Genomic DNA, 15,417 nt, shown 5'->3' on the forward strand with positions numbered 1-15,417 from the left:
AAGCCCCTGGCTCAGGCAGCCGATCCCTGATTCGAGCCGCTCCTGGCTCTGTCCTGGGTGCCCGCCCCATGGCGCACCAGGGGAGGTGTCCCGGCCCGGTGCCCGGTGCGGGAGCACAGCGGGCCTTTGTGCCAGGCGGGCAACACCCCCGGGGCCGGCCCCTCCCTTCTCACAGAACAGCTCTTACCTGCCCGACCGCCGAGGCCCCACTGACAGCTCAGCCTGCGAGGCCGGGGAGCGCTTCACTCCTGCCCCGGCCCGGCTCCCCGACGGCGCAGCGCTGCGCAGGGGCCCCGCAAGGCCTCCCTGCTGCCCCGACGTCGCGCGCCCCTCCTGCCGGGCTGATCATTAATCCGGAGGTGGTATAAGGAGCAAGCAGCCCAGGCGGGAGGGACGCGTCGCTGTCGCCGCGACCGCCATGGAAAGAAGCACCTGGAGCCCCACGACCGCTACTACCGCCGCGCCCCTCGCGCCCCAGGAGCGCATCCGCAATGCGGCCGACATCTCAGTCATCGTTGTCTACTTCGTGGTGGTGATGGCTGTCGGGCTGTGGGTATGTGGAGGCACTGGGACAGTGGGCGCTGAGGGTGTAAGGGCCACCTGGAGGGATGAGGGGGCAGACGGAGAGTCCAGGGCCTCCGCAATCTGCGAGGGACCTGGGGGGCCTAAGGGTCTGTGGAGGGGCATCGAAATGATGTGGAGCCTTAGAAGTGCTTGAGAGGAGTTAAGGGGGTGCAGCCAGATGAGGGGGTGGGGCAAATGAGGATGAGAAGGAATGAGAGGGGTGCTGAGAGGGTCCACTAGGAAGGCTCAAGGAGGATGCCAGGTGGGTGCAAGCAGAGAATTAGAGGCTTGGAGAGGCTGGTGGGAGGACGTAAGGGGCAGGAGAGGGACAAGGTGGAGCTGCAGGAAGTGTTGGGGGGGGGGGGGCTTGGGAGATGATCCCCAAGCTGATGATTGTACTGCTTCTTAGTTACCCAGTTGCCAATGGAAAAGTAGCAGTGCAGAATGGGAAGCACGCAAGCCCTTCAGACTGGCTGCAGGTGCTATGGGGCAGCCAAGGGGGAGCCTGCCCAACGCCTCCCTCCTGGGAAACACTGACTGGGAGGCCTCCTGCCTGGGGATCCCAGGGGCTGGAGCAAATTGGGTTGGGGCAGCTGGGCCAGAAGGAGGAAGGTCAGAGCTGGCTTGGCACTGGGGAGAGGGAAGTGTGTGCAGTTCCTCTTTGGGACTCTGGGGCACACCAAACCAGAGAAACTTGTTCTCAGCAGCCTGTAACTTGGATGTTTCACTTATGACAGACTCTGGCATACCCAGAGACTGTAAGGGGTGTTTTAAAAGTGCAAAAATATTCCAGTCATTATCCAGGGCTGTCGTGGGAATGGGGGGTGAGGTGGGGTGGGTGACAGACTGACGGAGGCTGCAGTGCTGGCAGGTGGTTGTGTCGAACTCTTTAGACTTAGAGGAGAGGAGGGTAGACATTAACTCTTTCATGACCACAGAGATTTTTCAGGGGCAAAAGCAAGTGTTCATTTTCTTTTTAAAGCAATTGCAAAAGCCAGATGTGACTGAGAGCCTCCTGGTAGTGTTTTCAATACTCTCTTCCTCCCAGATATAGTGGAAAGTGTCCAGCCAGAAGCCAGGATACTCATTACTGGCTTTGACGTGGTTCAAGCCATGTGACTTCGAGTAACCTCCGGAAGCATCAGTTTACTCAAGTGTGAAATAGGCACAATTGTATCCGTTCTTATGGCTCCTCAAGGTTGTTGTGAGGGCCTGTAGAGATGAATTGGAAAACTGTTTATGGACTCCAGGAATTTTTTTTTTAATACTTCTGTCATTTGACCTCCAGGGTATAAGCCTTTTAAATAAAAAGGGCAAAAATGGTCAACTGGCTAGTACATCTTCACAAAAACACATGTGACAGGAAGGGCAGCAATGATAATCTACATTTTACAAAAGAGGAAATTGAAGCCCAATATAGGTGTGATTTGCCTAAGATTGCAATAAGTGGAATTGTTCTTGAAATCAGTTCTGACTCACCCCATCCAGCTTATATAAGTGCTTGAGTCAAGGCGTGAATCTATCATTTGTTAGAACCATTCAATACTGCCTGTTTGCCAATCACTATTTATCTATGTTCCCTTAACCAATCTTCCTTAACCTGCCAGTCCTGCTGATTATGGTGTTTACACTTTTCAAATATCTGTAAATCAGTTATCACTTGCCCTGTTAAATGTTACTTAATGAGCCTGTTAGTATTTGTCTTTGTTTAGCCTTCCCTTATTAACTGATCATTTATTGTGCTGGATTTCTTCTGGTTTTCATTCCTCTTTTTGCTACTGAAGTGTCAGTAGCGGTTTGGTTCAGGGATGGGCATCCTGACCCTGCATTATTTCTAAGCTGTGCAGACACAGTGGTCCAGGCTCATTGCCCTTTCTCAACTTAGAAAAGACATCCACAGCCAGTGTCTGCTCTGTCACTGTTCTGGTTTGCTAAAGCTGCTGTTATGCACAATACCAGAAATGGATTGGCTTTTATAAAGGGGATTTATTAGTTTACAAATTTACAGTTCTAAGGTTATAAAAGCATCCAAACTAAGGCATCAACAAGAGGATACCTTCATTGAAGAAAGGCCAAAGACATCTGGAACACCTCTTGTCAGCTGGGAAGGCACGTGGCCGGTGTCTGATGGCTCTTTGCTCCCAGGTTCTGGTTTCATAATGGCTTTCTCCAAAATGTCTTTGGGCTTCTGTCTCTCTTAGCTTCTCTCTCTCAGTTCCTGTGCATCCTTGCTTGTTCTCCCAGGGTACTTCTCTCTAAGCATCTGGGGTCCTCTCTTGGCTTCTCTGGGGGCAAACTCTGGGCTTCAGCTCTTAGCTTAGCATCTCCAATCATCTTTCTGTCTTCATCTCCAAACATTGGGGTCTGTGTTGGCTCTTAGTTTCTCCTGGTGGCAAACTCTGGATTACATATCTTAGATTCTCTCCAAAATGTCTCTCTCAGCTTCTCTGAGCCCTTCTCTTTGTGAGCTCTCTTAAAGGACTCCATAAACTAATCAAGACCCACCCTGAATAGGTGGGTTCACACCTCCATGGAAATAATTTAATCAAAGCTCTCACCCACATTGGGTGGGTCATATCTCCATGGAAACATTCAATCAAAAGGTTCCACCCCACAAGATTGGATTGAAAGATCATGGCTCTTCTGGGGTCCATAACAGCTTCAAACCAGCACAGTCACCATCTCCCATTTCTTCCAACATTATTTTGTTCTATTTTATCCTTCTTCAACTTCATGTAATCATATTTGGGCTTGTTACTTCAGTGTATATTTCTGTTTTTCTCTCATCATTTCTCAAATTGTTTCTTAGGGGATTTTGTATCTTTTTAAACTGAATCTTTGATGCTATTCTTACTAGAAGATTTCATTAAGCTACCTTGCAACCTCTTACACTAGGGATTTTTAAACTATGGCTCATGGGCCAAGTCTGGCCCATGGCCTGTTTTTGTATGGTCCACAAGCTAAGAATGGATTTTACACCTTTTAAGGGTTGTAAACAAACAAAACAAAACAAAACAAAGCAAGAAGATGTCAGATATGTATGTATCTCACAAAGCCTGAAGTATTTACTCTTTGGCCCTTTACAGAAAAGCTTTGTTTGACCTTGCCTTATGCAGTCATTTGAACCATAACATCATTGAATGCCTGAGTTGGAACAACTCCTGACTTTCCATTTTACAAATGAGGATCAGAGAGGGTGACCAGAAGTCACTCAGATGAATTAGTAGCAAAGCTGGGACTAGAACCCAGTAGCAAAGCCAATGATATTTCCACTTTTCCCCTCTGACTTAGTTTCTAACAAAGTACCACAAAATGGGTAGCTTAAAACAACAAAAGTTTATCATCTCACAGTTTTGGAGGCTAGAAGTCTGAAATCAAGATGTTGGCAGGGCCATGCCCCCTGTGAAGTCTGTAGGGAAGATTCTGTTCCATGCATTCTCCCCTAGCTTCTGGTAGTTTCTGGCAATCCTCAGCATTCCTTCGTTTGTGGCACAACTTGATCTCTGCCTCCATTGTCACATGGCCATCTTCTATCTTTGTATCTGTCTGTGTTCCTTCTAAAGGCCCATTCTACTCCAGTATGACTTCATTTTAATTTAAATAATTCCATCTGAAGTTACCCTATTTTGCAAATTTCCACATTCACGGGCACTGGGGATTAGGACTTCAACATGTCTTTTTGGGGGATATGATTCAATCCAAAACACCCTCCCAAAGATACTACACTTTCTGGGAATAACCTTTCCATGGACTTTACCATCGCTTGTCTTGATGTGGTAGTGTCCTGGTGTGGCTGAATTCCTTCTTTTCTTATATATTTTCATGAAATGGAGGGCTTAAAGTTTATTAATTTCAACCATTTTCATTTTATGCTCAAGTCCCGTCTTTAGCCGCATTGATGAAACATTTTGAAAAGTTGATGGCAGTTTTCCTCTTGAATATTTCTAGCAGAAACTTCCCAGTGGTACTGCTTTAATCTCTGGACAGCTTTGACAGCAAGGTGACTCTTCCTTACGCTGAGCTCAGACCTGATGGAGGTTTTCCATTGTGTCTGCTTGTGCTCTGGGTGGGCCATGCTAAGTGTTGTCTGTGCCACTTTACATATTAGAAAGCAATTGGTCACACTGAAGTTTTCTCTTCTCCAAGTCCAACACTTGCAGTTTCTTAAGCAGTTCCTCATTTAAACAGAGCCCTGACATTCCTTCCTTTTGCTCAATGACATTTTTATTCCTTTGAGAAAAAAACAAAAGAACATGGAGGATCAGCAATTATGCTTCTTTTGTCCCTGAGGCTTGCAATTGTGAGTTCATTCTCTTCTGGCTTGAAGGGTGGACAGACAAATGTAATGCCATAATTTATAAAGTGAGATTCTGGAGACTTGGAGCCTTCCTTTGAGCATCTGTTACTCGTAGAGTCAGTGACTTTCCAATTGTAGGAAGTGATCAGTTGGGAGGAAGGAGGCAAGGTACATGGGCTGTGATGTGTGCCCCAGGGTGCACCTACTAAGTGCTGCTGGTGGATTGACTTTTTGCAGAATGCCTCCCCAAATGGGTGTTGCTCATTTCCAGAAGGGATGTCAAGGATGGGATGTGGGGGAAGAATGGAGGCTGAGAGAACCTGAAATCCATTCATTCAACTTTTTTTGAATGCATACTATAAACAGGGCATAATAATAAGCTTTATAGGGGATTAAACATTTATAATACGGTGGCACAAAGTGCAAAAAAAATTGTAAGTTCCATGAAAGACGAACACATGAAACTCTCTACTTATTTAGACAAGGGAGAGAATGTCAGGCATGGCTTCATGGGGAAAGTGGCACTTGAGGGACCTTGAAGGATGGTGTTCCGCTTTGCTAATGCTGCCTTTTCACAAAACACCAGAAATGGATAGGCTTTTATAAAAAGAGGTTTATTTGGTTACAAAGTTGCAGTCTTAAGGCCATAAAGTGTCCGAGACAAGGCACCTTCACTGGAGAATGGCCAATGGCATCTGGAAAACATCTGTTAGCTGGGAAGGCATGTGGCTGGTGACTGCTCCAGAGTTCTGGTTTCAAAATGGCTTTCTCCCAGGACATTCCTCTCTAGGCTGCAGCTCCTCAAAAATGTCACTCTTGGTTGCTCTTGGGGCATTTGTCCCCTCTTAGCTTCTCCAGAGCAAAAGTCTACTTTCAAAGGCCATCTCTAAAATGTTGCTCTGTAAGCTACAGTTCCTCTCTCAGCTCCTGTGCATTCTTTAGTGTCCCTGTTGGCCGTAGCAAACTCACTCCTTCTGTCTGAGTTTATATAGTGCTTTGCAAACTAATCAATCCCCATGCTGAATGGGCAGGGCCACACCTCCATGGAAATTATCTAATCAGAGTTATCACCTACAGTTGGATGGGTCGCGTCTCCATGGAAACACTCAGTTGCAATCTGATCAACACTAATACGTCTGCCCACACAAGATTGCATCAAAGATATAATGGCATTTTGGGGGGACGTGATACATTCAGACTGGCACAGACGGGTAGCTAGCATCTGGGCTTGTGGAGATGAGGGAACAGGTGTTCCAGACAGAGGGAAAAACCTGCTGTAGACACATCTATCCTCACCTTTTATCCATTCCTAACATCTTGAATTATGCCAGCTCCCTTCTGTAGTATCTCCTCTTACATTCATCCTTTAAGCTTTTCTTTTCTGAAAATAGCTGGAGAATATTTGTGTCTGGACTCCAGACCCTCTTTTTTGCCTGTTCCTCCAACAATGCTTATGGAGTATCAGCCTTCTTGAACTTCAGAATGGCCTTTCCCTAGCCAATTGCCAGAGCCTGGGTTCTCTTTCCATTCCACCCCTAGCTCATTGTGCTCCTTAGGTCTGTTGGTGCTCTTAAAATCCACCATGGAGGCCTGAAGAGTATGTCCTGTAGGAGGGAGGATCGTGCCAGGAGTCTAGAAAGATCAGAGCATGGCTCTGCCTTGTACTACCTATGAACAGTTGATTGTTTGGACGCATGAATGCCACTGCCTCTTAAAGTTCTAAATCTAATGTGTTTTTGCAGTCTGAGCACCTAACAATGTACTTTCTGTCACCATCAGAGGTCAATTCTTTTGGACCAGTGGTGCTCTTCAGCCTCAGTGGTTACCTGTGGAAACCCAAACACCTCTGACAGGCTAAATCATTATTGGCCATTAACATCTTAAGGAGATTAGCATGCCTCAGCTGAGTGAAGTCCATTGAAATATGGAGAAGGAAGGGGCAGGGTCCAGGGTCCAGGCATTGAGACACCATCCCCATTTTTGTGCTGGAGGACTGATCAGGGTCTAAGCTGGACTGAGAATAAGCTAAAGGCTCAGAGGCAACATTCTAAGGGAGCTGTGAGAGGGGCTGGTCATCGTTTATTGATAAAACATGCCATTCTTCTCATAAAACTTCAGTGGCTCCCATTGCCTATGGAATAAAACCTACGGTTCATTGGCTAGCATTTGGGGCCTTGTGGCCTGCCTTCAAATATCTCTACTCTCTCTATCCATCCTCCTCATGCCAGATTCTCCAGACAACTCCCTGCTTGCCCCTCCCACATCAGATTCCACCTCTAGGTCTTGCTCCTACTGTTTCACAGTCTGAAATGTCCTTCCCCCCTTTTTTTTTCTGTAATAAAATACCACCATTTCTTCAAGATTTGCTGAAATGCTGCCCCCTCTGTGAAGTCTTTCCTGACACCCCAGTGAGAAGGAATCCCCCTTCTTCCCTCTGTATTTACCTCAGCAGTCATAATACATTGAAAAGTAATAATCCCTGTAAGCTCCTTGGAAAGATTTGAACTGAGTTTGAATGTCTAGTCCTTTATGTATTATTTAGCACAAACCTTTAGATTTTTATAGTATTTTTCATTTTTTAGTAACAGTTTTATTGAGATATATTTCACATATCATATAATTGTTTTTTAAAAAGTATGATATTTTGTTAGGTACCTTGAGTATACTTGCAAGAAAGGCATAACAAGTTACGTTTCCCTTGTTAAACAGACAGGGATACAGATCCATTGGGCTAAAGTGACTTTCTCAAAGCCACCCTGTGAGCTAGTTGCAGAGTTAGGACTGGGATGAGCTGTTTAAATTTCTGAGCCTCTGTTTCCTTATCTGTCAAATGTGGGCTCCTGTCTCCTTCGTCTGAGTATACAGAGGCCCTAGGGGAATAAAGAATGTGAAGGTGTTTCAGAAAGTGTAGTGTGTAGAAGAAAGTGCAAGTGTAAGGGGAGGTGTGTCCTTTTGGCTGGAAAAGTTATTCTGTCTTATTTTTCTATTAAATTTTTGATGCTTTTCTCCTCAGGCTATGTTTTCCACTAATCGTGGGACAGTTGGAGGCTTCTTCCTGGCAGGCCGAAGTATGGTGTGGTGGCCGGTAAGTTCCCTGAAATTGCTTAACTATGATAATCCCTTTAGGATCCCATTTTCTCCTTGGCTTTAGGTGGTGGTAATTCTTTCTTTCTTTCTTTTTTCTAAAGCTTTTTATTTTAGTAACATACATACAACTAAAAATTTCCCATTTTAACCATTTTCAAATGTCCAATTTAGTAGTATTACTCACATTCACAATATTGTGCTACCACCACTAATACTCATTACCCCAACTTATTCATCACCTCAAACAAAAACTCTGCATCCATTAAGCATTAACTTCCTTCCTTTCCAAGCCCCCCAGCCCTGGCCCCTGGTGACCTATAATCTACTGTCTGTCACTGTGAAATTTGTTTCTTCTAGGTATTTCATATAAGCAAGATCATATAATATTTGTCTTTTTGGTCTGGCTTATTTCACTCAACATGTCTTCAAGGTTCATCCATATTGTGGCATGTATCAGAACTTCATTCCTTTTTAGGGCTTCAATTTCCACTTCTATAAAATAGGAGAACAATACCTTCTTTAGGGGGTCCTGTAAGAATTAAATGAGACAACACTTGTACAGCACTCAGCATTGTGACTGGTAAGGGCTCAACAAATGAAAATGTTAAGAAATGGAAGGCAAGTCAGATGTGCCAGGATAAGGCCCATTTCAGATGTTCCTGATACACAGTGCTTAATTATGCTCAATGAATTGGAGCTAACATTTTTGTGAAGCTATTGCTGTTGCTTCACTTAAATTTAACTTTCAGGTTGGCCGTGTAAATAAATTAATGTGATTTATATGCATATTTATTTGTATGACTGCAAATCATCAATTCCAGTCATACACTGATCATATTTTAACATCTAAAATTAGGTCACGTCTTATTAATTGGTGGCATAGTTTAAGTGGCAGTGTTTTTTCTTTTTTAGTGCTACTTGATATGTCTTATAATAGTTGTTTTCTTCAATTCAGTGAAGTTATGGTTATATTCTAAAGTAGTGGTTTTTAAACCATGTTCACTAAAACTGTTGGGCTCTGCAGACATGCCTCCCAGAGCAGTCCAACTTTAATTTATTTTACATGAGAGGAATCTGCTAAAATTTTGTTTGAGAACAAGGTTCTGCTGGCTTAACAAAGCTTAACAATTGCTAATTTAGAAGGAAAATAAGCATAAGTGACAGTGATTTTTATTTGAAATTTAAAATTGTTTTAAGACATTATTCCAATACATACTTGAGAGAAGGTGTTAAAGGAAAACACAATATGCAAGAAAATGCAAATTCAAGTAACTTCCCTCCAAATCCATATTTGTTGTCAAATATGAGGTTAGTTCAAGCTTGTCATCTGTCCTTAAGGTCTTAATCAGAACAGCAATTCTCAAATGTGGTGGCCCAAAGACAGCATCACAGGGACAAAAAGAGATTCTCTGAGCTGACTCCTCTGTCACCCTCCAATGGGGCCCTTTGCTGCCTTCATCTACTTTTAGCAGGAGGCATGAGTAGCCAGAGAATTTTCGGGAAGAGAGCCGTCAGGGATTTTAGGAAGGGAGGACCCTGGGTTGATATACCTGAGGCCTGGAGGTCAGCCCATGAGAAAGCAGGAGAAAATCAGAATCTGTGAAATCTGATAGGAGATTGGACAGAGGAGAGGCAAGTTTCCTGGCCATTCCCGGGATTTAGAAAGCTTTGAAAGGAGTAGCTGTGAGCCATAACAGGAGCTCTGAGGGAAATGAACCCATTCCTGAAATGTTAATGAGGGAGGGAGGGAGGGAGGAAGTGGGGGGAGAGAGAGGGGGGGAGAGAGAGAGAGAGAGAGAGAGAGAGAGAGAGAGAGAGAGAGAGAGAGAGAGAGAGAGGGAGGGAGGGGAAGAGAGATACATGGGGCAAATAATTTGCGTCTTGTTCTGTGGATAGAAGAGAGACAGAGGGAAAACAGATGTGCGGACAGGATCCTGTGTTACACAAGAGGAGTCAGCTTACCCAGGGAATCAGGCAGGAAGGTCCCCAGAAACTTGAGTCACACTTGAGGTGAAGCAGGCAGAACTATGCAACACGAAACCATGAAGCTTTATCTAACATAATTGTGGGCTGGTTGGTGGCCCAGGATTCCCTTTCTCTGTGGCACCATGAGTTGGCGGCTTTAACCTTTCAGCTGTCTGTGTGCAGTGTTGCAATCATTTTGTGGGGAAAGCAGGAAGGCCGCGGAAGCTCATGGACTGAACTTCAAATGGGAAATTCCCCAATCCTTGGCTGGTGGCAACAGCAATTACTCAGAGAAGGTGGGGCCCCAGGTACACAGCCCAAAGGAAGACTCTTGCTTGGGAGGAGGGTTTGGTTATACCCATCTGGGTCATTGACAGAGGGGGCTCCAAGGGGGTGGTGGGGTACAACAGGGCTGAACCAACCCTTCTACAACCCTCCTGAAGTAAGCATTCCAAAAGGCAGGGAGTGGGAATGGCACAAGGTGCTAAAGGACATGGCTTGTCCCCCTGTTTTGTGACATTGGAAAAATTACTAACCTCTCTGAGACTCAGAGAGTCTCCTCTGTAATGTGAGGCTCTCAAAGGTTCTTCCGGGACTAAAATTCTAAGACTCCACACTACAGAGGAGGAAATAAGCACAGGAGAAATCGGTGTGGGCACGTGTATTCGTTTCCCAGGGTGGCCGTTAAAAAGCACTGCATATTTGGTGGCTTAAAACAACAGGAATTTATTTCTCACAGTTCTGGAAGTTAGAAGTCTGAAATCAAGGTGTTTTGCAGGACCATTCTCTCTCTGAAACTTTTATGGAAGAATCCTTCCTTGCATCTTCCTAGCTGCTATCTATTGTGTTCCTTGGCTTGCAGCTGCAACACTTCAATCTCTATCTCTGTGATCACATGTCCATTTTCACTCTGTGTCTATCCCTTCTCCTCTTATAAAAACAGTCATGTTGGATTAGGGACCTGCCCTATTCCATTAGGACTTCATCTTAATTTAACTAATTTCATTTGCAGTGAGCCTATTTTCAAATAAAGTCACATTCTGAGATACTGGGGGTAAAGACTGTCACATATCTTTTTTGGGGACACGATTCAACCCATAACAGCATGCTGCTAGTCAGTCCATGCCCAGTGAGGGCCTTGAAAATGGAATGCTTGGGTTATCTCTCAACAGCCACAGCACCTTCCTTCTTTTATTATTACAGTATCATCAGAGAAGAGTAAATCATAATGGTTTAGGGCAAGGGACAGCATGCTTTTACTGTAAAGGCCTAGATAGGAAATAATTTCAGCTTTGCAGGTGATAACATTCTCTGTCAAAACTATCCAGCTATGCTATTAGAGCAGGAAAGCAGCCATCGATGATACATGAATGAATGCACATAGCGGTGTTCGAATAAAACTTTATTTACAGAACACAGGTGGTAGGCTAAAAGCCCACAGGCCATAGTTTGCCAACCCCTTGTTTAGGCCTGGACTCTGGAATCAGACTGCTTATATTCAAATCCAGCTTCTGCCCTCTACTAGCTGTGTGATCCTAGGTGAGTTGCTAAACATTTCTGTGCCTTACATTTGTTATCTCAATAATGGTGATAACAGTAATGGGGAACCTTTTGGAGGACTGTCATATTATTTATCTGATTAAATTCTCAGTGATCCAGAGGAGACAGTACAGCAAGAATGATGATTAACCCAATGGGCTGTCCAAGTCCACACAAGATAAAGGCAGAGATAGGACTCTGTTTGGTTGTTCATGTCTTTTCCTACTTACCTTTGAGGTAGAAATTTATGAGGACAATAGGTGTGGTTTAAAGGTTAATCTGAGAACCAAAATTTTTTTTTTAATTGGGGCTGACCAGAAACCCTGATGGGAAATTTTCTCTGAAAAAAGAGGACAGCTTCTTAAAATTCTTAAACTCTTTTGTAAAAAATGTATCTGATTTTATCTTAAAGCCTAAAATTGGATGAACAGGTCAAAGTTCAGCAACTCGTGATGTCACCAGAATGGCCAAAGGTTGTCCTGGAAGAGCCTGGCAGACCTAAGACATAGGTGGGGGCTCGTGAGTCAGAGAGGAAAAGATAAGACCAGGCAAATGGACACAGAAGAGGCAGACGCACACCAACGGAGCAAGCCCCTGAAAGAAGAATAATGGAAGAGAGAAGTGTCTGGCCCTTCATAAGTCTGGGTGGAAGTGATTCCTGCCTTCATTGATCCCCAAGTCCCATTGGTCCTTTCTTCCTGTTCTAATGCCTTTCATCTTCATTAGCTGTTCAGGCCTTCACTCTCATCTCAGTTGCCCTGCCATAAGGACTGAACCTGTAATTATCTTAATATTTTTTGATTTAACCTCTCACAACATTTAGCCCAGGGCCTAATGTTGGGGAAAAGAGGGATAGCTCCCCAGATCCCATGCAGGACTCCTTTGGTGTTGTAAATGTGACCCCATTCTGCATTCTGCTCTCCAGTGCAGTGATCACACAATACAGGCAGAGATAAGGACTCAGGAGGTTCAGAAGGAGTGGGCTGGAGTTACAACCTGCTTCCAGAAGTGCTCCAAATTCCCTTTCCTATGCACAGAGAAGCTTTTAGGTTTTTAGGTGCATGGGAGCAAAACTTGGAAAAGTGAGCCTGGTCCTAATCAGAGTGTCTGATTCCAGCCTTCATTGGACCCCTCAGTAAAGCTTGGTGTGACCATGCTTCCTCACCATCTCAGGACATTTGATTTTTCTCAGCTTGAGGAAACTTGGCAGTTTGCACAGATATGTACCTACTCTGTGAGAACTTTTTGCTTAGCAAGCCAGTTTTTGGCTTACTCTTGAACAACTGTTCCCTCTCTTTCTTCCTCTTCCTCCTTCCTTCCTCGCCACTCTTCTCCTCCCTCATCCCTTTCTCCCTCATCTTTCTCCTCTTTTTGATAGAACCAGTTTCCTCCCATTCATCATGGCTTAGTCTCCTCTGAGGAGCTTCTCTGATTAGCGCACAGCCGCTCACACCCAGTGTCTCCCTGTGCTTCTAGGTATCAGTTGTCTGGTGGGTAGCCAAGTTCCTGTTTTCTTGTTAGTACCTAAACTCCTCTCTTCTCCTTATCCTCTTGCTGACTTCCAGTATTCTCTAACAGTTTAGCACTTCTGCGGCAGAAAAAGGAAAAAGTGAAATAACCAATATTTCTAGTTGGTTGGAGTCAGAAGAGTGCTGAAATTATCAGCTAAAATGAAACTGTTGGATTATTCATATTAAAAATGTAACTGGGGCACCCCACCCAACTGTAGATGATAACTGATGGGATATTTCCATGGAGGCATGGCCCCACCCATTCAGGGTGGGCCTTGATCAGTGGAGCCATATAAATGAGCTGACTCAAAGAGAAGGAACTCAGTGCAGCTGTGAGTGACGTTTTGAAGAAGAGCAAGCTTGCTAGAGAGGAATGTCCTGGGAGAAAGCCATTTTGAAACCAGGACTTTGGAGCAGATGCCAGCCACGTGCCTTCCAGGCTAACAGAGGTTTTCCGGATGCCATTGGCCATCCTCCAGTGAAGGCTACAGAGAAAAGACATTGGGAGCATCCAGAAGGTAGAAGTCAATGGAACCAAGAAGAGAAAGAAGGTGATACCATATGCATTCCATGTGATGGAAAAACCAAGGAATCCTAAAGATTGTTAGCCAGCCAGAAGAAATCAACCTCAGGAGGAAACAAGCTTCTAGCTTCTGAAACTATTGTTAAACCAATCCACTGTATAGCATTTGTTTTAGCAGCTAGGAAACTAAGACGCCCTTACTGTTAATTTTCTAATAAAGATAATGTAGGATAATGTAACTGGGGAGAGGAAAGCATGTTTACTACCTTATTGAAAATTCCTGTCTAAGGCATTTATATGTCTTTATAAAAAATGACCAGAGCCCTGATAAATCATGTAGACCATTCTGTGTAACAAAGAATATGAAATAGCAAGTATGGTTAACTGCGGTGGGCTATTCTGTGTAATTTTACCACATGTGATTCCTTTTAAAAGGCTTTATACAAATAGCTGAATACATTTCTGGATGATGCATAAGTTAAGCAATGTGAATTAATGGATTTTGATGACCTTTGACTTGGCAATGCTAATGATTTATTTTAACTAAATGTGCTTTGTTAGGTACATTTGTGATTATTAGTAAGATATAATGTCTTGGAATTTCACAGGCTTGTGTCAAGTTCCGAATTATTTTAAGCTCAAATGGTTATTTTTCTCACTATAAACAGAATACAATTATTTAAACTGTCAACTATTCTACTTAAGAGCAAAGCTTTTCCTGTGTGTGACAATAATGAAAAAACAGCAATATTAAATTGTAAATTTTTTGCAACAGCTGTATTTAATGAAGAATTCTTATAAGCAAGTCTCTAATCCAGTGTGACCCCCAAAACTTAGCTATAAACTAGTACATAGCAGTGTTCTATTTCTATTAATTCTAAGAGAAGAGAAGTGAGGGATATTTTGCCCCCTTTTAAAAAAAAAAAAACATTAAAGAAGGTCATTTCCTGCAGGCTCTTTCTTTACCACTTTATCTAATGGGAGAGAAAAGAAAAGAATGGCTTCCAATTCAGTTAGTTTAGCCACTGGAAAATTAGATTCACACCTCCTTTTTATAATCCCCATAGGATTTGTTATAAACTTGTTTTAGATGCCCAAAAGCTTAAATGAATTTGAGCTAGCTTTGTGATGTCTTCATTTGTCAAATTAATGGACCAACGATTGAGCAATCAGAAGATGGTCTGAAGGAAATGGAGCCCAGAAGAAACAAGTTTTCCTTAGTGGTAAGGAATAGAAACTTTGAAACAAGAAGACATCTCTGGCTTTGGAAGGCAATCAGTAATGATGCCTTTGAAGTCAGTAGTAAGGTGGCTTTTGAAAGTAGGAGGAAAACACCATGGAGGAAACAGAATTCATGAGTACATTTTCATCTTGAACCATGTCTAATACCTAATTTGATAGGAACTGTTTATTTTGCTTTTTCCAGAGGTCTTCAATAGCTTCTATCACTTGCCTAATTTACGCTAATCTAAATCCCTTTCAATCCAATTACATGTCTACATTGCAGAAAGAGAGTTTAAAACTGATACTCAAGTCTTACTCTCAGGAAACTTGAAAAAATATATATAATTCCAATATTTTCCTGATCTAAGTTATTGCCTTCATAGTACTGGGCTTTAGAGTTTTAATCTTGAGCAGATTCACAACTATTTTCCTTGGAAAACTCCTTGGAGGATGTAGGTGAACACACCTAGCCCTCATTTATGACAAGAATACAAGTCACTTCTATAGGTGATTGGCAAATTTAATTTTTAATAATTAAATTTTAATAATTTTTAATAAGTGAAACACAGTCTAGTTCAGGCCAAGCATTTCCTTAGATACATTCTTCTTACCTTCAGAGACTCTTTCTTTGACAACTATTTTATTAAAATGTATGAATTATTTTTTTCTCTAATGATTCTATTATTTCCCAAAATTTACATGCTAGG

The 15,417-nt window shown here is 43.2% G+C and overlaps 1 protein-coding gene across 1 annotated transcript in view; it reads left to right on the top strand.

Annotated features, from left to right (window-relative positions):
* The first annotated feature begins 418 nt into the window (after positions 1-418).
* Positions 419-15,417, top strand: part of SLC5A1 (solute carrier family 5 member 1) — a 72,553-nt gene continuing 57,554 nt past the window's right edge. The window contains exons 1-2 of the mRNA XM_037817286.1: positions 419-553; positions 7,875-7,946. Coding sequence (XP_037673214.1) covers positions 419-553; positions 7,875-7,946 — 207 coding nt within the window. The remainder of the gene's footprint in view (positions 554-7,874; positions 7,947-15,417) is intronic.

The sequence above is a fragment of the Choloepus didactylus genome, chromosome 23 (assembly GCF_015220235.1).
Source record: "Choloepus didactylus isolate mChoDid1 chromosome 23, mChoDid1.pri, whole genome shotgun sequence".
NCBI lineage: Eukaryota > Metazoa > Chordata > Mammalia > Pilosa > Megalonychidae > Choloepus > Choloepus didactylus.